This window comes from Cryptomeria japonica, chromosome 2 (genome assembly GCF_030272615.1).
Source record: "Cryptomeria japonica chromosome 2, Sugi_1.0, whole genome shotgun sequence".
NCBI lineage: Eukaryota > Viridiplantae > Streptophyta > Pinopsida > Cupressales > Cupressaceae > Cryptomeria > Cryptomeria japonica.
The window spans coordinates 615371617-615394183 of NC_081406.1; the positions used below are offsets into that span (position 1 = coordinate 615371617).

The window sequence follows — 22567 nt, forward strand, 5'->3', positions numbered from 1 at the left end:
AGCAAGATTTTATTCTCCAAGCACTAATATCTGATGTATGGAAAATTTTGATCAACCCATTTTTTGTAGAAAACTTGAATCACACTGAGCTGCCTTCTATTTATTGTTGAGAATTTTAGTCTCCATCTTACAATGTATGGAAAATGTTGATCAAGCTATTTTTGTAGAAAACTTGAATTACAGTGAGCTGTCTTTTATTTATTGTTGAGAATTTTGGCGTCCATCTTAGAATGTGGTGTTTTTTTCTTGTAAAACTTAGTCTGGAAATGCATCAGATTATACATCTAAGTATTTACATAATCACCAAAAGAGGCCTTTACTGATGGCTAAAAGACTATGCAAAAAATATGCACCTATATTGCAGCAATCACCAGCCAATATACAATGTATGCTACTCTTAGAATAGTCTCTGTTATAAATTGTTCTCAAATGGAATGTATAGGATATATGTTCATTTTAGATAGCTTGCGGTATATGCACGCGTGCACACACACACATAGCTTGCGGTATATGTACGCATGCACACATACACATAGCATTAATATCTGATGTATGGAAAATTTTGATCAAGCAATTTTTTGTAGAAAATGTGAATTACACTGAGCTGCCTTCTATTTATTGTTGAGAATTTTAGTCTCCATCTTACAATGTATGGAAAATGTTGATCAAGCTATTTTTGTAGAAAACTTGAATTAGAGCGAGCTGTCTTTTATTTATTGTTGAGAATTTTGGCCTCCATCTTACAATGTGGTGTTTTTTTCTTGTAAAACTTAGTCTGGAAATGCATCAGATTATACATCTAAGTATTTACATAATCACCAAAAGAGGCCTTTATTGATGGCAAAAAGACTATGCACAAATATATATGCATACATATACACCTATATTGCACCAATCACCAGCCAATATACAATGTATGCTACTCTTAGAGTAGTCTCTATTATAAATTGTTCTCAAATGGAATATATAGGATATATGTTCATTTTAGACAGCTTGCAGTATATGCACGCGTGCACACACACACACATATATACACACCTATGTTGCACCAATCACCACACAATATACAATATAAATTCATATTTCTAGACATATACAACCATATACATACTCAATGGAATTTGCTATGGTATTTATTGTAGTTAACACTCACACATAATATAATAAATCATAAACCATTTTGTTTACTGTTAACTAAGATTTAGAATTTAAAGAATTATATATGTTAAGAATGTTATAAAAATATGTTCATATATAAAATGCATGACCATATATAAAAGATGTTACAAATAAAACTTGGATATGATTGAATCTATTCAGTTATTTCATAAAGTAGAATTGTTAATTTATTTAATTTTTGATAGTAATGGTCTTCAAGAATATCATATTTTCATACGATGAAGAAATGGTATTATTAAACTGGGACTTGCACTGAAAAGAGGTGCAATAGCCAGCATCAAGGGCACAAAGAATAGGGTCACTAGGTTGAGGCTACAAAATAGTACACTCCTCATTCAGAAAAGATAGTAGCAAGGAGTCTGCAATCAATTAATAGGATTGGATGGTTGTTGCCACTATGCAGCAAGAGTTGCAGGGATAGAAATATAGATCATATTAGGTTGGCATGTTTGGAATCAACTCATATCAAGTTAATATCGGGAGACATGTTAAGAAGCTCCCTATATAGGTTGGGTTGGCATGTTTGGAATCAACTCATATTAAGTTAATATTGGGAGAGATGTCAAGAAGCTCACTATATAGGTTGCAGGCCTAAAGTCCTATTGGAGAAAGTGAAATTAGAGTGAGATTAGTCTCAAATCAATAGATGTACCAATACCTAGCTAGTGGATTGATCTAGGTATATCATAGATTTTGATAATATATGATGTCATGGAAATGGGGACAAGGCAACAACAAAGTTCAATGTTAATAAGTTAGTTTCAACCATAAAAACAAAACAAAGAACTAAAAACCATTCCAAACATATCAAGAGAGATTTCAAAAAGCATGAAAGAAGTTTAACAAAATAAAAGAAAGGAGAAGAGCCTCCCTAAGATGCTTCCATGATGCCTTTTGATGCTTCTCCCTTGTTTCTCTCCTCTCCAAGTCCCAAATGAGTGTAGCTCTCAGCTTTTAGCACTAGCCATGGATGCCATATGGAGATTCAAGATGGTTGAATATGATAAGCAAATACTATGCAAGAGTAGATAGTGATGCTATGAAAAAGCTCTATGCTAATGCCAGTATAACAACAATACTCTAAAATGCTTCCTTTTGCTTGAGGAGAAGGGTTCTATTTATAGAAGAAATGGGGAAATGAAGGGTTAAGATTGAATGGTTTAATCAAGGGCCAAGTTTGAAAGTTGGGGATCCATGTGCACAATTGGCACCAATAAAATGGTGACAAGTGTCAACATAGGATTGGGTTGAGAGAAGAGGTTGGAGGCATTAAAGGCCTGAGAAGACCTCATGGTTATCTAGAAGGTAAGGGTCAAGTCTAAATTAAGATTACCCATTGGATTAAGAGTTAATCCAAGGATAAACCTTTGTGCAAATGTTTAAGAGATAATCATGGTCAAAGCATTAATGGCCTGATGAGACCTTTGGGTTGGGTAGAGGTTGAGTCAAAACAAATGTTTTAACCATGTGGGAGGGTTTGAGGTAACCATTAATGGTTATTGGAGACTTTGGGGATTAAGTGGTTGAAGGTTGAAAGCCTTCAATGGTTTTCAAAGACTTTGAGCCATTTAGTGGTTGAAGGTTGAAAGCTTTCAAAGGTTATCCAAGACTTTGAGGGTTAATTTGTTGAACACACAAAGCATTAATTGCTTTTCAAAGACTTTGGAGTCTTTGAGAAGTGACTCCAATTTGCTTAGGAATGTGACAATATTTAGGGGATGGATTAGGCTAATTAGGAAGGGTTTAGAAGAATTTAGAAGGGGTTTAGGCATACAAGTGGATTTTGTAGGAAAATGTAAGTGGGAGAAATTTTGGTATTTTCAATTAAAATAAAATCATTTATTTCAATTAAATGGTGTAATTTGCATTTGGATAAATATTCAAATAAATATTAATTTATTTAAATGAGAAAAATGAAGATAAAGCATTAAAATGCTTGAAGACTTTGAGGGAAACCATTAAAGGCTTGAAGACTTTAAGGAAAACCATTAAAGTCTTAAGAAGATTATAGAAGGAAGCCATCAAGTTTGAAGACTTTAAAGCCATCAAGTTTGAATACTTTAAGGGAAACCATTAAAGGTTTCAAGTGGGTGAGGATAAATAGGATTTTAAATAAATAATTTATTTAAAATAGTTGTGCAACTTGCTTTTGTAGGAAAATACAAGTGGGTGGAGGATAAAGGTGATTTAAATAAATTATTTATTTAAAATAATTGTGCAACTTGCTTTTGTAGGAAAATACAAGTGGGTGGAGGATAAAGGTGATTTAAATAAATTATTTATTTAAAATAATTGTGCAACTTGCTTTTGTAGGAAAATGCAAGTGGGTAGAGGATAAAGGTGATTTTAAATAAATGTTAATTTATTTAAATGTGAGAGGTGGGATTTTGGGGGATTTAAATAAATATTAATTTATTTAAATGTGAGAGAAGATTTAATTAAATAAATATGATTTATTTATCTAATTAATGGTCTGAATTTGGTTAAGTGAATTAAATCAAATAAATTGAATAATTTATTTAATTAATAGGAGAAGAGGGTTAAGATGAATTAATTAAATATTAATTTAATTAATTATTAATTGATGGTTAAATAATCAAATAAATACTAAGTATTCATTTAATTAAGTGGACAGATTTATGTGACTACATTTGCCCCTCTTTGAGACGGTGCGGTTTATCGCGTCGTTTCAAAGAAAGAAAAATAGGTGTGAAGAAATGCCCCATAAAATGTAAATTTAATGGGTGGTATGCCCCCTCGAGAGATGGGCCGAATGTTTTTTTTTTTTTTTAAAAAAAAAAATCGGGCGATCTCTCGAAAAAGAATGAAAAGTGGAGGGGAGGTAGAATAGAAGAAATTAGAACTAATGATGAAAGAATGGGAGAAAATGGAGTGAATATGAAGAAACAACAAGCCAACGAGTACCCTGAGGTCATGCAAGACATACATAGCAGATGTAGTGTGGGGTTTTGATTGATGCTATACAATTGATCAAAATTGGTTGGACAATCTGGTGCAATCGGTTGAATTGCCCCGGTCAAGTCAAAGCGTGACAGTTGATGTCAGTTGGTCGCTTGGACATGATAAAGTCTGAGTAAGTGAATCAAAGTGACCTGATGGTGACTTAGACAATTGATGTAATTGCCCGATGAAGTCAAGGTATATGAAGCAAAATACTCGTTGAGACGTAGACAATTGATGTAATTGTCCGTTGGATTGTGTTTGATTGGTTGATCAATTGATAGTGTGTGTGTGTGATGGATGGTTGTGGGGAATCATGGTAGCCCCGTTGAGACTAGGTCATTGTGATAAATGCCTGATGTAGTCTAGGATTACCATAATCGATTACCTGTTGAGACCCGAAGATACTTGATCAGAGTATCTGTTGATAGTCTAGGTGTGTGGGAGTCGATGTATCTGTGTAGACAGAGTAACTGGCTTAATTTTGTGGATGAGTGAGGATGGGAAGCGATGAAGGGATTAGGATGATGTTGATGATCAAGATAGGGAGGGTGAGGGGGGATTTGATGTTAGATAGAAGATATGGAGGACTAGGATCGAGTCCTATGGAAGAAGATGAGTAAAATAGAGTATGCATTATTATGACTACGTATGCATGATATGAAACTATTATGAATGTATGGATGGGTGGAATGCAACGAAATGCAATATATACAAATGAGATGGAATGACGATCCATGGTGCTTTATTTTTCATCATTGAGCTTTAAAATGTTGGAAGAGAATACAAGCATCTTGACATAATGATTCAAGATGACCAGAGTATTTCTTACATGGATTTTTATATAGCAAGTTAATACAAGCAACTTGATATAATGGATCAAGTTGACCTGAGTATTGCTTGCGGAACAGATAAGGATTATCTCCTTTCATGCATGACTTGGAACGTCCTCCTTGATCTTAGGCTGATCATATCCTGAGACAAGTGCATACCGTAATAAGAGATAAAACCTTTATCCAGTTTGGATGAGGTAGGAGGAACCAAAGAAAGAGAATTGTACCTGCAAACAAACAATATATACATAAAGAATAAAGAATATGGATCCTTGGTAATGGTTCATGCTCATATGGTCGAGGTATACGTTGTAGTCAGCAAGCCGTAATGATCTATGACTGCATTTTGCATAAGATCATGTAGCTTGGTGAACTTCCCACGTAGACACCATTAGTACATGCCCCAGTACTTCATCGGAAGTAATGCGCAAACGATACAAAACAATGCTGAAAGATCCCGATACAGATAAACAAATGATTGTACTCATAAATCAACCAAGTATTTGATAGCTTAACATAATTTTCTTGTCAAAGAAAATGTCATCTTGTCTTTGTTTTGATAAGGAAGGATGCATCCTTGTTTAAGACAGTTTGGATTGTTGATGTTGATTGTGTTGGTCGAGTGATAAGTGGTCATTTGTGTGAGTATTTTGTCAATGTTTGTTTTGTATCTGCTTGAATGAATATGTACAAGGTGTTGCCATGTTTTTGTGTGATTTTCGATGGGTTTTTCGATGTTTCTGGATTTTGTGTAATAGTTTTTGAATGTTTTTTGGATTTTGTGAGTCATTTTTGAATGTTTTTGCCAATGAATCACCAGTAATGTAGAATCCACTTCCATCATCTAGATTGAAGGCATTGCCCCCAAGTTGGACATGATTTATGAAAAAGCGGGATGCCAGACGCATGAAGTACTTTCTTGGATTACATATCAAATAACAAGCCATGGTTAGATGGATGGATGTGTGTATGTATGAATGTGATCGCAACGAGCCTGAAAGATACTGGAGCCATTGCCTTTACGAGTGGTGCCTGTTTGCCAGGTTTTTGCCATCGTACTTACCCAAGGTGCCACTGGAGTGGTTGTTCACCGTTTGGATGCATGATTTTTCTTTACTTTTTTGAATGTTTTTGTATTTTCTTTAGGACATTTTTCTGAATGTTTTTGGTATTTTCTTTAGGACATTTTTCTGAATGTTTTTGGTATTTTCTGATATGCAGGGGATCCTGATGCTCTATACACCTTAGGTATAAAACCGTTTGAGGTGCATGCTGTTAATTGGATCTGCAAGCGGTTCTCCTTCTGATGTAGCCAACTGATATGCCCCGGACCCGAACACAGCAGTGACAACATATGGGCCGAGCCAATTTGATTCAAACTTGCCTTGATGTTCTCTGTTTGGTTGGTTGCGAGGATTCTCTCGTAGAACAAGATCACCTACCTCAAATGTACGAGATCTAACTCGGTGATTGTAGCTTCTTCTCATGCGCTTCTAATAGGCTTTGAGGTGATTGTATGCAGCTTGTCGCTTCTCATCTAGTAACTCTAAGTCCTGAAGACGGGATACTCTGTATGCTTCATCATCGATGAGATTGTGCAATGAAACTCGTAAGGATGGTATCTCGACCTCAATAGGTAAGATAGCTTCAGCACCATAGACCAATGAATAAGGAGTTGCACCTGTAGGGGTCCGAATGCTAGTTCGATATGCCCATAGCGCTGGATTCAATTGAACATGCCAATCACGGCCGGCATCATTGACTGTCTTCTTTAGGATCCTCAATATGTTTTTATTGGATGCTTTGGCCTGACCATTGCCTTGTGGGTAATAGGGAGTGGAAAAGCGGTGTTGGATATGAAATTTCTCACAAAGCTCACGGACATCCTGATTTTTGAAAGGAAGACCGTTATCTGTGATGATGGACATGGGTACACCATACCGGCAGATGATGTAGTTGAGGATGAATGAGGCGATCTGCTTGCCGGTGACTTGGGTAAGTGGAACAGCTTCGATCCACTTGGTGAAATATTCGGTGGCGGTAATAATGAATTTATGGCCATTGGATGAAGATGGATGGATTTTACCCACAAGATCAAGACCCCATTGACAAAAAGGCCATGGTGTTGTGAGTGGTTGCAGTTCTTGAGCTGGTGCATGTATTAGGTCGCCATGAACTTGACATTTTTTGCACTTCCTGACAAAGTAGTAGGAATCCTTTTCCATAGATGGCCAATAGTATCCAGCTCGCATGATCTTCTTGGCTAGTGATGGACCACTTGAGTGAGTCCCGCAAATTCCTTCATGTACCTCTTCCAAAGCCTTTGTTATCTCACCTTGTTCTAGACATCGAAGGAGAGTACCATCAAGACCGCGTCGGTATAGGGTTTCGGCAATAATGGTATATCGAGCAGTTTGGCGAATGAAGGTTTTACGTTGGTTATTTGATTGGTTGGGAGGAAGGGTGTGATCGCGGAGATAGGTGTAGGACTCACCGTACCATGGGGATTCAGAACCAACAAGGCAACATATCATTTCAGATTCGGGGATATCATAAGCGGGGATCCAAAGCTGTTCTACCAAGAACTCGTAGCATGTTGAATTCTGTGGAAGATCTAGTAGAGATGCGATGGTAGCCATAGCGTCAGCAGCTCGATTCTGATCTCTTGGTATCTGCTCAAAAGTGATAGTAGTAAATGATGTCTTTAGAGTGTCCACCATTTGCTTGTATGGCATGAGTTTATCATCTTTGGTCTGATATTCATCGGTTGCTTGTCGAATGACTAGTTGGGAATCGCCATATACTTGCAGTTCTTGTAATTTCCATTGTATGGCTAGCCTGAGTCCTGTGATCAAGGCCTCATACTCTGCTATGTTGTTGGTGCATGGAAATGTGAGCCTGTAAGACTTCGGGATGCTATCACCCTGAGGTGTGATAAACAGAATGCCTGCCCCCAAGCCGTGCCTAGTGTATGAACCATCAAAATATAGTTTCCATGGTTGTGCTGTTGTGATCATGAATATCTCTTCATCTGGAAAATTGGAAATGAGAGGATGATCGTCTATGAGTGGCGCATCGACCAACTGATCTGCAATAACTTGACCTTTGATAGCTTTACGGTCCACGTACTCAATGTCAAATTCACTTAGAATCATCACCCATTTGGCCAAGCGACCTGTCAATGCTGCTTTGCTGAGTAAATACTTGAGTGGATCAATCTTTGCAATGAGTTGTACCTTGTGTGTCAACAGATAGTGCCTCAATTTAGTGGCTGCCAAGATTACTGCTAGGCAAGCTCACTCAATAGGTGTGTAATTGAGTTCATAGCCCACCAGTGTGCGAGAGATATAGTAAATAGCACACTCTTTTCCTTCTGCATTATGTTGTGCCAGTAGCACACCCAGTGCTGTACTTGTCGCTGAGATATAAAGTAACAACGGTCTACTTGGATCTGGTGGCATCAGCAATGGTGGATTCATGAGATAGTTTTTAAGTGCCTGAAATGCTTGCTGGCATCGGGCATCCCACTGAAAGCGGATGTTCTTGTGTAGCAAGTGTGTGAATGGGTGACACTTATCAGCCAATTGTGCAATGAATCTGCGGATAGATTGAAGCCGTCCTTGTAGTGTTCTTAGCTGACTGATATTCTTTGGAGGTGGCATGTCCATGATTGCTTTAACCTTTGCTGGATCGACCTCAATGCCTTTGCTTGAGACAATGTATCCTAGAAGCTTCCCGGAGGTCACTCCGAAGACACATTTCTTTGGGTTGAGTCGAACATGGTATTGTTCCAGTCTATCAAAGATTTTATCTAAGATGTGAAGATGTCCTTCTCTAGTAAGTGATTTTGCTAGTAAATCATCCACATAATCTTCCATCATAGTATGCATCATGTCATGGAAGATGGTGGTCATTGCTCTTTGATAGGTCGCTCCTGCATTCTTTAGACCAAAAGGCATTACATTCCAGCAGTATGTGCCCCATGGACATGTGAAGGCTGTCTTATGTTGGTCCTCTGGTGCGATCTTTATTTGATTGTATCCTGAAAAGCCATCCATGAGTGAAAGCATGGCATGTCCTGCTGTCAAATCCACTATGATGTCGATATTTGGTAGGGGAAAGTCATCCTTAGGACATGCCTTATTCAGATCTCTGAAGTCTGTACAAATGCGGATGCCCCCTTTTGGTTTGCCGACTGGCACAATATTGGAGATCCATTCTGCGTAATCAATTAGTCTAATGAAACCAACATCTAGGAGTTTCTTGAGTTCTGTTTTGACTAGCATGGCAATCTGAGGATGCATCTTACGAAGCTTCTGCTTGACAGGTTTGGCTCCTTTTGCTACTGTGAGATGATGCATGACTAAATCTGGATCAAGCCCAGGCATGTCTGCATATGACCATGCAAAGTTGATCTGACGCTGTTGGAAGAACTCTATAAATTGAGGCTGTTCCTCTGGAGTGAGAAGAGATGCCAGATGTATGATATGAGGGTTTTCAGGAGTCCCCACATTGTATTCTTTAGTCTCCTCAATGAGAATCGTCGATCGTTCTTGTTGTGTACTAGCAGGGAGAATGTCAAACCCTTCATCCTCGAGTGCCTCAGAGAGGTTTTCACCGTTGGATACGCTCTTTCTTTTTACTTTTGTTGGATCAAACAGTGCCACAGTGTGGTTTTCACTAGAAGATCCATGTTTTAATGTTATATTTTTGCAGCTGAAGGGTTTGGCATCTGCCCCGAAGTATGCTGCGCTATTAAGTTCAATGGCGAATCCAGCTTTGTGATCCCCGCTTGGTAGATTATCCCTTAATTCCAAAAAGTCAATGATAGCCTCATCGTTTTGGAAGAGGTCAAGACATGGGGGATTTGGTTGGTTCCATTCGATGAGTTCAGGGTGGATAATGGGCATTACTTCATCGATTAAGTTAAGTGCGGGAGATGTATCAGTGAGGGTTAAGACAGTGTGGTGAAGGTCGTTGATGGTACTCTCCCTATCAGAATCCGGCGTAGGATGAGACGTAGGGTCTGTGGAAGATGTTTCCAGCTCAGGTACCCAAGTGGTCTTTATCTGTGCTTCTCCGTAAACAGGAATGTCTTTGCGTGGTGGAGGTGGTGACGTGTCTTCCTCATCTGACGTGTTAAGCTGTACAGAATCAAATTCCCACTCATGTGAGTCGGTCTTTGAATCACTTTCCAGCATCCGATTGCTATACCATACTGGGATGTCGCTGGAGTTGAATACTGCAGGTGTGATTGGTTTATGTACCTTTGAGGTGATCGGTGCTGCAGGAACTGTGATGGGGTTTAAAGGTTTTGTCACTGGAAGTATCGACAGTGTTGATTTAGTGGCTTCTATTGGAACGGCTGGTGCCATAGATGCTGCTACGGGTTCCAATATAGTTGCTGCTATGAATGGTTTTATTGATGTGATGACTGTTGTGGATGGGATTACTAGTTCGATTGGTGGGATTTTTGGCACTGATGATGGTTGCGGTGGGTTTGTGAGCCTCGATGGGGCAGTGACAATATTGCTTGATGGTGCTTTGATTATGAAAGGTGTCCTCTTTACAGTAGGTGGGCAAAATGGTTTGCTAGGTTTTCCTTTAAATCTGAGTTTAGGAAGGATCTCTTTTTCAAAGCCTAGGCCTGTATTACCTTTGGGCTTGAACTCTGGCAGCAGCGGTTCATGTCGTCCTTGTTTGCAGTATCCCAAAGCACTCTGACCATCATATCCCATTCTTTGCATAATGAGGAGGCCTTTGCCATACTGTTCTGTAGGAAGTGTAACTCGCAGTATGTCAGTGGTGATGGGATCTTTATAGATCCAGTCCGCTAGGTCCTCATCTTGTGTTTCTTCCTCTTGACTCCTTCCAAGGACGAAAGGCATCAAGGCACATGCAGGCGTGATTAGTGGTTGCTGGAGTAACTGTTGTGGTTTACCATGTGTTCTAGGAGAAGTGGGCATTTGTCCCACACAAAAGAGCTGACTTAAGTTGTATTCTCCAGGACCTTCCTCTGCGACTTTCATCTTAAGCTTTTCTTGCTTGGGTATAGGAGTGTTTGAACTGGTAAGAGAGGTGGGATTTACATATGATGTGGAAGAAATAGCTTCCCTATTATTAGGAACAGTAATCTCCGGTTGATGGCTGATATTATGGCAAAATGCGAAGGGATTTGCATCGCCCAGGATTGTGATCTCTGCACCGTTATGTGGGAACTTGATACATTGATGGTAGGTAGATGGAACGGCTTGCATGGCATGTATCCAAGGTCTCCCTAATAATAGATTATATGGCAGAGGAAGGTCCAGAACCTGACAGATGATGTGCTTTACCACAGGGCCCACTCGGATTGGTAGTACCACAACTCCTTTGGATGAACGCTCTGCATCATCATAGGCCTTGATGGTGATCTTCTTGCGAGGATCCACTGATTCTATTGCATATCCCAATGCTGTGACCAACTGTAGTGTGCAAATGTTTAGGCCTGCTCCATTATCGATCAAGACTCGCTTGATCCTGTGTTGGTTGACAAAGCCTTCAATGTGGAGTGAGGCGTTATGAGGTTGTTGGAATGAAGAGTTGTCACTTTTGGAAAAAGTGAGACAAGGTGATGACTTTAGATTTCCAACCATGGCTTGAAATTGGTCCGTGTTCAGGTTTGCAGGGACTGACGCCTCTTGGAGTGCTTGATCCAAGATTGTTTTATGAGATGGTGACAGGTGTAATAGCTCTAAAATGGATATAAGCGCAGGCTTTTTGTCTAATTGTTCCACAAGATTGTACTGCTTTGGGATGGAGGTGGTGCCTTGTGGAGCTGCCTTGATGGTAACTTTGCCGCGACGCGTAACAACATTGCAATTTGAGGTGGGATTTTTGAAGGTGATAGTTGCAATTTGTTCACTGGCATCATACAGGTGATTGACAGTGTAGTTATACGCAGCTTGCGTATAATCAGTGGTACCAGGACCTCGTCTGGACGTCGAAGGACCCCTTTGATCTTGCGATGGAAGTGGATTCTTGAACATCTAATGATCATTATTGGTTGTTTTTGGGTCATGCCCTTCAATTTCAATTTCTCCTCGGTCAATAAGATCCTGAATGAGATCTTTCAATCGGTGACAATTACTTGTCTTGTGTCCTCGTCCTTGATGGAACTCACAGTGTTCAGTATCTCTCCACCATGCTGGTTTGACCTGAGGCTCATAGTTGGATAGTTTAGGTAGAGTGACCAAATTCTGAGAAAGGAGTTGTCGCAACACTGTTTCAATGGGTTCCCCTAAGGGAGTGTATGTGCGTTTTTGTTTTTGTGGACGAGGTCTTGGTTCATCATGAGATGTGATGCGACCTTGATTAGGAGGAACATTTGTGTTATTCTGAGGTGGAGGATTTTGTCCTGCAAACCGAACCACAGGTTGTGCATTTTGGATAGTTCGAGCATCCACAACCCCATCGTTGACGATATTTTTATTCTTGTTCCAGAAGTTTGGTTTATCGCTATTGAAGCGCGGGCGAGGACCATCTTTTGGTTCATTAAAGATTTTGATGAGTCCTTTCTTGATGAGTGCCCTTTCACGTCGGGTTCACCAAATGATGTCATGGAAATGGGGACAAGGCAACAACAAAGTTCAATGTTAATAAGTTAGTTTCAACCATAAAAACAAAACAAAGAACTAAAAACCATTCCAAACATATCAAGAGAGATTTCAAAAAGCATGAAAGAAGTTTAAAAAAATAAAAGAAAGGAGAAGAGCCTCCCTAAGATGCTTCCATGATGCCTTTTGATGCTTCTCCCTTGTTTCTCTCCTCTCCAAGTCCCAAATGAGTGTAGCTCTCAGCTTTTAGCACTAGCCATGGATGCCATATGGAGATTCAAGATGGTTGAATATGATAAGCAAATACTATGCAAGAGTAGATAGTGATGCTATGAAAAAGCTCTATGCTAATGCCAGTATAACAACAATACTCTAAAATGCTTCCTTTTGCTTGAGGAGAAGGGTTCTATTTATAGAAGAAATGGGGAAATGAAGGGTTAAGATTGAATGGTTTAATCAAGGGCCAAGTTTGAAAGTTGGGGATCCATGTGCACAATTGGCACCAATAAAATGGTGACAAGTGTCAACATAGGATTGGGTTGAGAGAAGAGGTTGGAGGCATTAAAGGCCTGAGAAGACCTCATGGTTATCTAGAAGGTAAGGGTCAAGTCTAAATTAAGATTACCCATTGGATTAAGAGTTAATCCAAGGATAAACCTTTGTGCAAATGTTTAAGAGATAATCATGGTCAAAGCATTAATGGCCTGATGAGACCTTTGGGTTGGGTAGAGGTTGAGTCAAAACAAATGTTTTAACCATGTGGGAGGGTTTGAGGTAACCATTAATGGTTATTGGAGACTTTGGGGATTAAGTGGTTGAAGGTTGAAAGCCTTCAATGGTTTTCAAAGACTTTGAGCCATTTAGTGGTTGAAGGTTGAAAGCTTTCAAAGGTTATCCAAGACTTTGAGGGTTAATTTGTTGAACACACAAAGCATTAATTGCTTTTCAAAGACTTTGGAGTCTTTGAGAAGTGACTCCAATTTGCTTAGGAATGTGACAATATTTAGGGGATGGATTAGGCTAATTAGGAAGGGTTTAGAAGAATTTAGAAGGGGTTTAGGCATACAAGTGGATTTTGTAGGAAAATGTAAGTGGGAGAAATTTTGGTATTTTCAATTAAAATAAAATCATTTATTTCAATTAAATGGTGTAATTTGCATTTGGATAAATATTCAAATAAATATTAATTTATTTAAATGAGAAAAATGAAGATAAAGCATTAAAATGCTTGAAGACTTTGAGGGAAACCATTAAAGGCTTGAAGACTTTAAGGAAAACCATTAAAGTCTTAAGAAGATTATAGAAGGAAGCCATCAAGTTTGAAGACTTTAAAGCCATCAAGTTTGAATACTTTAAGGGAAACCATTAAAGGTTTCAAGTGGGTGAGGATAAATAGGATTTTAAATAAATAATTTATTTAAAATAGTTGTGCAACTTGCTTTTGTAGGAAAATACAAGTGGGTGGAGGATAAAGGTGATTTAAATAAATTATTTATTTAAAATAATTGTGCAACTTGCTTTTGTAGGAAAATACAAGTGGGTGGAGGATAAAGGTGATTTAAATAAATTATTTATTTAAAATAATTGTGCAACTTGCTTTTGTAGGAAAATGCAAGTGGGTAGAGGATAAAGGTGATTTTAAATAAATGTTAATTTATTTAAATGTGAGAGGTGGGATTTTGGGGGATTTAAATAAATATTAATTTATTTAAATGTGAGAGAAGATTTAATTAAATAAATATGATTTATTTATCTAATTAATGGTCTGAATTTGGTTAAGTGAATTAAATCAAATAAATTGAATAATTTATTTAATTAATAGGAGAAGAGGGTTAAGATGAATTAATTAAATATTAATTTAATTAATTATTAATTGATGGTTAAATAATCAAATAAATACTAAGTATTCATTTAATTAAGTGGACAGATTTATGTGACTACAATATAAATATGTAATCTTTAAATAATGTTAAGAAAGAAACATATTCATGTATATAAAGATGTGACTTTAATAGCAATCCAAATTATTATTATTATTGCAGTGAAATTTATGGGTTTGTCTATCTGAACCTGGAGCTTTGTTTTGGAAACACCAATGAACAAACACTAATGCTTTTAAACAAGGGCATGCAGATTTTCTGCATCACATTGAGGGAGAGTGAATAACCTTTCCACTCATGTATTTGGATGAGGGGACACTTTAGTTTAAGCGACTGGCAATCATGGATGAGTTCAGAAGTCTACAAAATATTGAAATTTTTTTTATTGAAAGTTTGTCTTTTGACTGAAAATTTGGATGCAGAAGAGGAAAACGTAAATTGAATTGTGGATTGCCTCCATCATGTAACCACGAGGTTTGGATTGAAACTTATATGGGGATATTTAGAGGATTTTCACCTCTGTTTTGGAAAAAAAAATTCATTGAAAGTTTGTCTTTTGCCTGAAAATTTGGATGCAGAAGAGGAAAACGTGAAATGAATTGTGTATTGCCTCCATCATGTAACCACGAGGTTTGAATTGAAACTCATATGGGGATATTTTGAGGATTTTTACAGAATAACTGCATAACTCCAACTTTCCTTTTTTCTCTTAGATACTAGGCAAACACTACCCCTTATTAATGAAGAGACATGGCACGCTGTGAAAGTAGTCTCCTTTTGTTGTAGCTAGTTGGAGGCCATTTCCTATGTTATCAAATTGAATTGACATAGCTAAGCATCTTTGTCATCTTACTCATACATATGGCCAACAGTATGTTACTAGTCAGTGCACATAAACAAATTGAATGATCTTTTCATTATTTATGTTCACAAAAGGACACATTCAGAAATTAACATATTCGCAAATCCATTGAGGTCTATCAGAATTAGTCTTGCATAAACACAACCCATCACACCAACTACTATGCAGTTGTTGTTCGTAGAACACAAGCCTTACTAACAGAGAATTCATATAGTTTTACTATTGTCACTTCCCCTCCCACTAAACTTGTCAACAATACTATTATCTGAAGGTTGTGGATGAGAAAAGTGAAGGGAAATATGTCCAATGCGACTAGTATTGATCTCATTTGGTTTCATTTTGCATTGAAATCTCCTGTAGCTGCAAGGCATACTCTAAATTCCATAGCACATCTCCCATTGCAGGCTTATCAATACCCTGCTTTGTCAAGCACTTTTTTGTTGTTTCTCCAAACTTCTATAATGCCAACAGCCCTGAGAAGGGAGGGTTCAAGGCTGTAAAAATCAAAAAAATTCAAGCTTTCAAAGGGGGACAAGCCTAAGGAATCTCAGATCCGACTAATACCTGTCAAGGAAGAGGATGCGAACAACAATACAGATGCAGAGGCATCCTTTGGAGGCCTGAATTTGATAGCCTGACTTTTTTTTTTTAAATATAAAAATTTTTAGACTACATTTATAGATAACTATTGTAGACGTATAAAAATGACCATATTCCTAAATGAATATTTTATATTCATTTCTCTATTTAATTAAATCCAATTTAATTAAATTATCCACATTCCTCTATTTTGTTAAGTAAATTACTCAATTTATTTAAATAAAATTCACTATACCATTTAATGAATAAATCATTTTATTCAATTAAATCCCCCCTATCCACTTTTAATTAAATTCAAAATTAATTAAATAGTTATCCCAAATTGAATAAATCTATTTTATTTAATTTCCCAAATTACAACCAAATTGAATTAAATCATTTAATTCAATTATCCCTCCATCCACTTGCAAAATCCCAAACCCCTTTCTAATCCCTTCTAGAATCTTCTAATCGCTTCTAATTAACCTAACCCCTCCTCTAAACTTTGTCACATTCCTAAGCAAAAGGGAAGTCACTTCTCAAAACCCTTAAAGTCTTTGATAACCATTAAAGGTTTTCAACCTTCAACCACCAAAACCCTTAAAGTCTTTGAAAACCATTGAAGGCTTCCAACCTTCAACCTCTTAATCCCCAAAGTCTCCAATAACCATTAATGGTTAATTCAAACCCTCCCACATGGTTAAAACATTTGTTTTGACTCAACCTCTATCCAACCCAAGGGTCTCATCAAGCCTTTAATGCTTTGACCATGATTACCTCTTAATCATTTGCACAAAGGTTTATCTTTGGATTAACTCTTAATCCAGTGGGTAAGCCTAATTTAGGCTTGACCCTTACCTTCTAGATAACCATGAGGTCTTCTCAGGCCTTTAATGCCTCTAACCCCTTCTCTCAACCCAACCCTATGTTGACACTTGTCACCATTTCATTGGTGCCAATTACAAACATGGATCCCCAACTTTCAAGCTTGGCCCTTGATTAAACCTTTCAATCCTGACCATCCATTGCCCTGTTTGTGCTATAAATAGAGCTCTCATTCCTCCATTTTAAACAATCATCTTTCAAATTTGAAGCATTACACTTATGCTCAAATTCTTTCAAGCTTTCTCATATCATTTTATGCTCATCATTTAGCCTCTCTTTAGAATAGAAATTAGACTAATATGCATGTTTAGAATAATTTCTTTATCATTTTAGCTCAATCATAGACTAAATATAGTATGCTAGGATAGTATTCATACTAACCTTGTCATCTTATCATTTAGTTTATTGCATTTTTAGAGTCATACATAGCTTAACCTCCATTTCATACTAAAATCTATCAAAGCATCTCTCGTTCTCACATTTGCCATCCCTGAACCATTTTGCTCAGTGATCTGAGAGCAAAACATTGGTTTGAGGGACATTGTGAGATAGAGAACCATGGGACCCTCCTTGGGAAGCTGAGTAATACGTTATTACTCCATAGCTTGCACCAAGAAGTCCTGTGTGTGTGTGTGGACTAGTATTTAACTAAATTTTCACATATTAAGTTTTATTCGCCCACTTTTCCCGCATACAACTATAATCAATTACAATATCTGAACTTTGTCGGGAAAAAAACCGCAAAATTAGGGGAAAAAAAAACCATGCCTAAATTTGATAGTCTGAGTTTTTTTTTTAAAATATAAAAAAATTTAGACTACATTTATAGATAACTATAATCAATTACAAAATCTGAACTTTGTCACCAAAAAAACCACAAAATTAGGGAAAAAAAAAACCCAAAATCTCACGAAATATGCATTCATACAGCTATACGACTATGAAAGTTTAGCCTGCTAATTCCTCAACTCTATCAGCACAAGGAAATTTCTATAAAACAAGAAATCAACTATTTGTTTCAATTTTCTCTTTCTGGTTGCATTTTGTGAAATACCTCATTGGGAGATCAGCCTGTTGTTTTATAGTCTGTGTTTTTTCAACCAGTCATTTTGTCAACTATTTGCGCACCCATCATTTTTGCAGCCCTGCTCAACATTCACAACAAGAAAATGAAACCCAAACTCTCACGAAATATGCATTCATACAGCCACTCAGACATAGAATTTGCTCTTACCTATTTTGAATCCAGTCCTTTTGAGGATTTCTTCTTTACCAGCAACTTCTTTAGCAACAGAAACAAATAGCTCACCCAAATAGAGTCCTCTTTCTTTTCATTTCCCTTCAAACCCAAGGAAAGCAACCTGGCTATGGAGATGTGGACAAGGAAACGTATTTGGAGGCAAAGAGCCAGAAACCAATGTTTTATTCTGAAAAATGCTTTGGGTAAACCTTAATCACTTCCAGCAACAATAGCTCCAAAAACAATCACTCCCAAAATACGATTCCCAAATCTGAATGCATACAACTTGCATTTCGTCTGAATGCATACAACCTGCAGTTCGTATTTTTAGTCCCTTTAGTGCCCACCAAACCAAACACGAACGTATTAAAGAACATTAACTATCCTCTGCATACGGTGCAACCGCCTTTTTTCCCGGAACCGCCTTCTTTTCCGATTCTTTTTTCCGGATGGCCCTTTAGTGCCCACCAAACCAAACACGAATGTATTAAAGAACATTAACTATCCTCTGCATACGATGCAACCGCCTTTTTTCTCGGAACCACCTTCTTTTCCGATTCATTTTTCCGGACGGCTGACACTTTCCCGGCAAACAAAACCTCATACTAAAAGCCTATCGGCTTAATAAACTATATTTATTTAATTAATTATCCCAATTTGTGTTCTTATATTTATTAAGTAATTTTAATTATTTAATTAATTTATCTAACCATTCTTGTAACATTAATTAGATAAATTAGGACTATTTATTCAATTAATTGGTCCATACAAAAATGCACGATAATTGCACAGCTCTCCTTCTTAGTTCTCAACAAATGAAAATAACATAAAGACCCAAAAATTCCCACTAACACTCCAATCAAAATAAAAAATATGACATTTAATATTGTGCCTACTAATTCACTCAACACTAATTTATCTTCTTATCAAGATTTTATTAATGTTCCTTTATATAAATTACTTTAAAAAAATGTTTTTCAATGTTTATGCTATATCAGTAGACAATAACAAATATAAATTTATAATTTGAAATGAATATGAATCTATTTCAATTCTTTGAAACAAGAATGGCACGGGTGAAGCTCTAGTCACAATGGTAATCACCAAAAGCCCAATAGTACCTAAATTTAATAAGGTAAATGGTGGTCAAAGCCAAATCATAATTCAAGGCGTAGACAAGTAAAGTGATTATTAAATACATGTAATATGAATAAATCAAAGGTATTTATTTATGATATGTATTCTATTCATTATCAAATTATCTTGTACAATCTTAATAGATAACTCATACGTATGCATAAAAATAGAATAGGGGAAAGGACCCAGTAGTTGAAAGTGTTTCAATTGGCATGATAGAAGTTGTTGTTTTAATACCCATACTTGTTAATTTGATACCCATACTAGTTGATTTAATGTCCAATTTTTTTGACAACATCGCACCAATAGTTGTAACTTTAAAGTTGTTATTGCTGATGATGACTACCAATAACTAAATTAAATGTATCATTAGTTGTAAAAAGAAACCAATCATGTGATGCCACATCAATTGCACAATTATTGGGGCCCCTTTTGCACGGCTATTGCTCTCGCCTTTTTTTGGGTGTTTTGTACAGCTTGGCAAAAAGCATGCTAATGTGGCATCGTATCTATTAATGTGGTCCTAAAACTTTAGTTATAAGTAGGAGACTTGTCAAGTAAGCTGCTGTAAAAAATTGGGAGTGATTTGAAATTTCCACATAAGATTTTGAGAAACAGGTAGTTAAGGTGCACAAATAATAGATCCTCTCCCCTAATATCCTAATAATGAACTCAAGTAACAAATATAATTAAAATACTCATAAACAAGCTTACAAATACAATACCATTATAAATAATTAACTCAATCGCACATGTGATTAGAAAGCAATACATTCTTAATCACTAGCTCAACAAGCACGTGACTGAAATTACAACAAACATCACTCTTAGTAATTTTAATTGTCACGTTGTGTTGTACAATCTTTGAAGATAACGCACACATGGGCCCACCATTTCTTTAAAAATCCATGCAATCAATCATGCAAAAACAAATGTTTAATCATGCAACTATTTTACTCGTCATATTTGCACGCGGACAATGTATTGAGTCTTATCTTCATATTTTTCCTTGGGACTCCAAAATCCCTCTAAAACACAATACGACGAGCCACTTGAGAATCGGAAGTCATGTCACGGGGACCCCGGAACTCTCAACTTGGACGCCATCTCACTTTCATGTGTCGTAACTGCCCATGCAACGTCATCTTCAACACGTCACGTTCGTCGAGACAAGTTGCATGCCTTCACATACGACAAAACCGGCTGCTTCGTCGGCGCTTCCTCCTCTTCCTCCTCTTTCCATTCACTTTCTCTTAAGAGGACGCTCCCCTGCCTCTCATCTTTATAATAACGTCCCTCCTACAAACTGTCTCAGCAGCTCTAAAGGTTCAACGACCTTTCTCCATCTCTGATAAACGAGAAGAATCATTTTTACTACAATGGCATCAAAGAAACGCTTAGGATTGAAGCTTCCAATCCCTCCACAACACCAAAGGGCGCCTCTTCCTCTGCCTCTGCCTCTTCCTCTTCCTCTTCCCCTTCCTCTTCCAGAGCCGCCGCAGGTATCTTCAACACAGGGCCTAGAGAAGCTCTCTGATTTGGAAAGACTGGGAAAGCTCGGGCATGGTAGCGGAGGCATTGTGTACAAGGTCCTCCACCTCAAATCCTCCACCTACTATGCCCTAAAAGTTATCCGCCTAGACCATGATTCCTCCCTCACTTCCCACATCACCAGGGAGATGGACATCCTTAGGAAAATCGATTCTCCTTACATTGTCAAATGTGAGGGTGTCTTCCACGAGGGAGGGAACATTAATTTTGTGCTGGAATACATGGATGGGGGCTCCCTTGCCGATCTGTTAAAGCACAAGACAAGGATGAGCGAGTCCTCCCTCGCAAAGGTTGCCCGGCAAGTACTGGAGGGATTGAAATACCTTCATAAACAGCGGATTGTTCACAGAGACATTAAGCCCGCCAATCTCTTGATTAGCAAGAATTCCCAGCGAATTAAAATTGCAGACTTTGGGGTTAGCAGGATTGTATCACACAACATAGATTCCTGCTGCAATTCTTATGTGGGAACATGTGCTTACATGAGCCCCGAGAGATTCGATCCACAGAGTTATGGTGGAAGATATAATGGGTATGCAGGGGATATCTGGAGTTTGGGATTGACACTGTTGGAATGTTATGTGGGTCATTTCCCATTTGTAGCAGCCGGAGAGCAGGCGGATTGGCCCGCACTGATGTGTGCCATATGTTTTGGAGAGCCGCCCTCTGCACCCGCCAGTGCATCTGCGGAGTTCCAGAGTTTTATCAGATGTTGTCTTCAAAAGGACGCAAGCAAGAGATGGACGGTCTCGCAGCTTCTGAATCATCCATTCCTCAACAGAAGTTCACAATTTCAGCAGCCCTGCAATCTGACAGTGCCCTTCCAGTCCCTCAACATCTCGCAGAATGTGTGAGTTCTTTATAGAATCAAGGAAAGTGGATTGATTAGGCTTTCAACCACCACTGCGTTCCTCCCCATAAAACGGTAACGCTCAAAAAAAGGGTGAAATCAACAAGTTGCAACAGGAATCTTGTCTGGTGCGCTGTTGAGAAAAAGAAGGGGTAAAGCGTGCGAGTGATCCGGCAGAAGCTATCCTGCACACCCTCTTGCGGAGTGAGTGCCACGTTTTGGGGCCAACCAGCCCCACAACCTTGTTATGCCGTTTTTACGCAGGGGCTAATCATGGAATTGCAGACGGCCTAATTTTGACAACATGAGTACCTGTCAGGCAAATATCTCGTGATGTTTTTCCAATGAAAAAATAATTATTAATATATGGTCATTCATATATATATATATATGGTCTCTGAAATTTTGTTTGGTTTTATGTGATGCATTCTCCCTTTCAAAAAAACTGTATTAAAAATAATCAACTTTTACATATGGTATATTAAGCGAAGTTTATTTTGCCCTTATAAGTTAACATTGTTGAGCCTTTATATGTATACATTAAATTGTATATGTCATTGCAATAGATACATAAAAAATGTCATTTCAGTGATCCTTTTTGTTGTCATAGTCATAATAGGTATAATAAATTTTGTTCTTACAAATCTTGCATATAAAAATAGTATCAAAACCTCATCAAATATAATAATAGAAATTTTTGCTCTCACTAAACTCATTCAAATCTCTCCATCCCAATAGTGGCTTTATTGCAAAGATGTTTTCATTTGAATTGACAACTTTAAAGATACAATCTTCTCCTTTATTTTCATAGAGCCTTAACCAACTTGTAAGCCTAGATCTTTCTTGAAGGTGTCTACTAAGTACTTGTTATACTTTCTTTGGAATTCTAGGTATCCTATCCTAAAGGGTATATTGCCAGCTTCATTGAAAGGCCAATGTGCAACATATTTTATCTATCTTATGTTCACCTCTACTACTCCATTCTTTGGACGAATTTCTCCTTAGAGACCTCCAT

At 37.6% G+C, this 22567-nt stretch overlaps 1 protein-coding gene across 1 annotated transcript; it reads left to right on the top strand.

Annotated features, from left to right (window-relative positions):
- Window positions 1-20419: 20419 nt before the first annotated feature.
- LOC131064281 (mitogen-activated protein kinase kinase 9) lies at window positions 20420-21937 on the top strand. The gene has a single exon (XM_057998378.2). It carries the CDS (start codon window positions 20531-20533, stop codon window positions 21554-21556), a length of 1026 nt encoding a protein of 341 aa, XP_057854361.2. The 5' UTR covers window positions 20420-20530; the 3' UTR covers window positions 21557-21937.
- The last annotated feature ends 630 nt before the right edge of the window (window positions 21938-22567 follow it).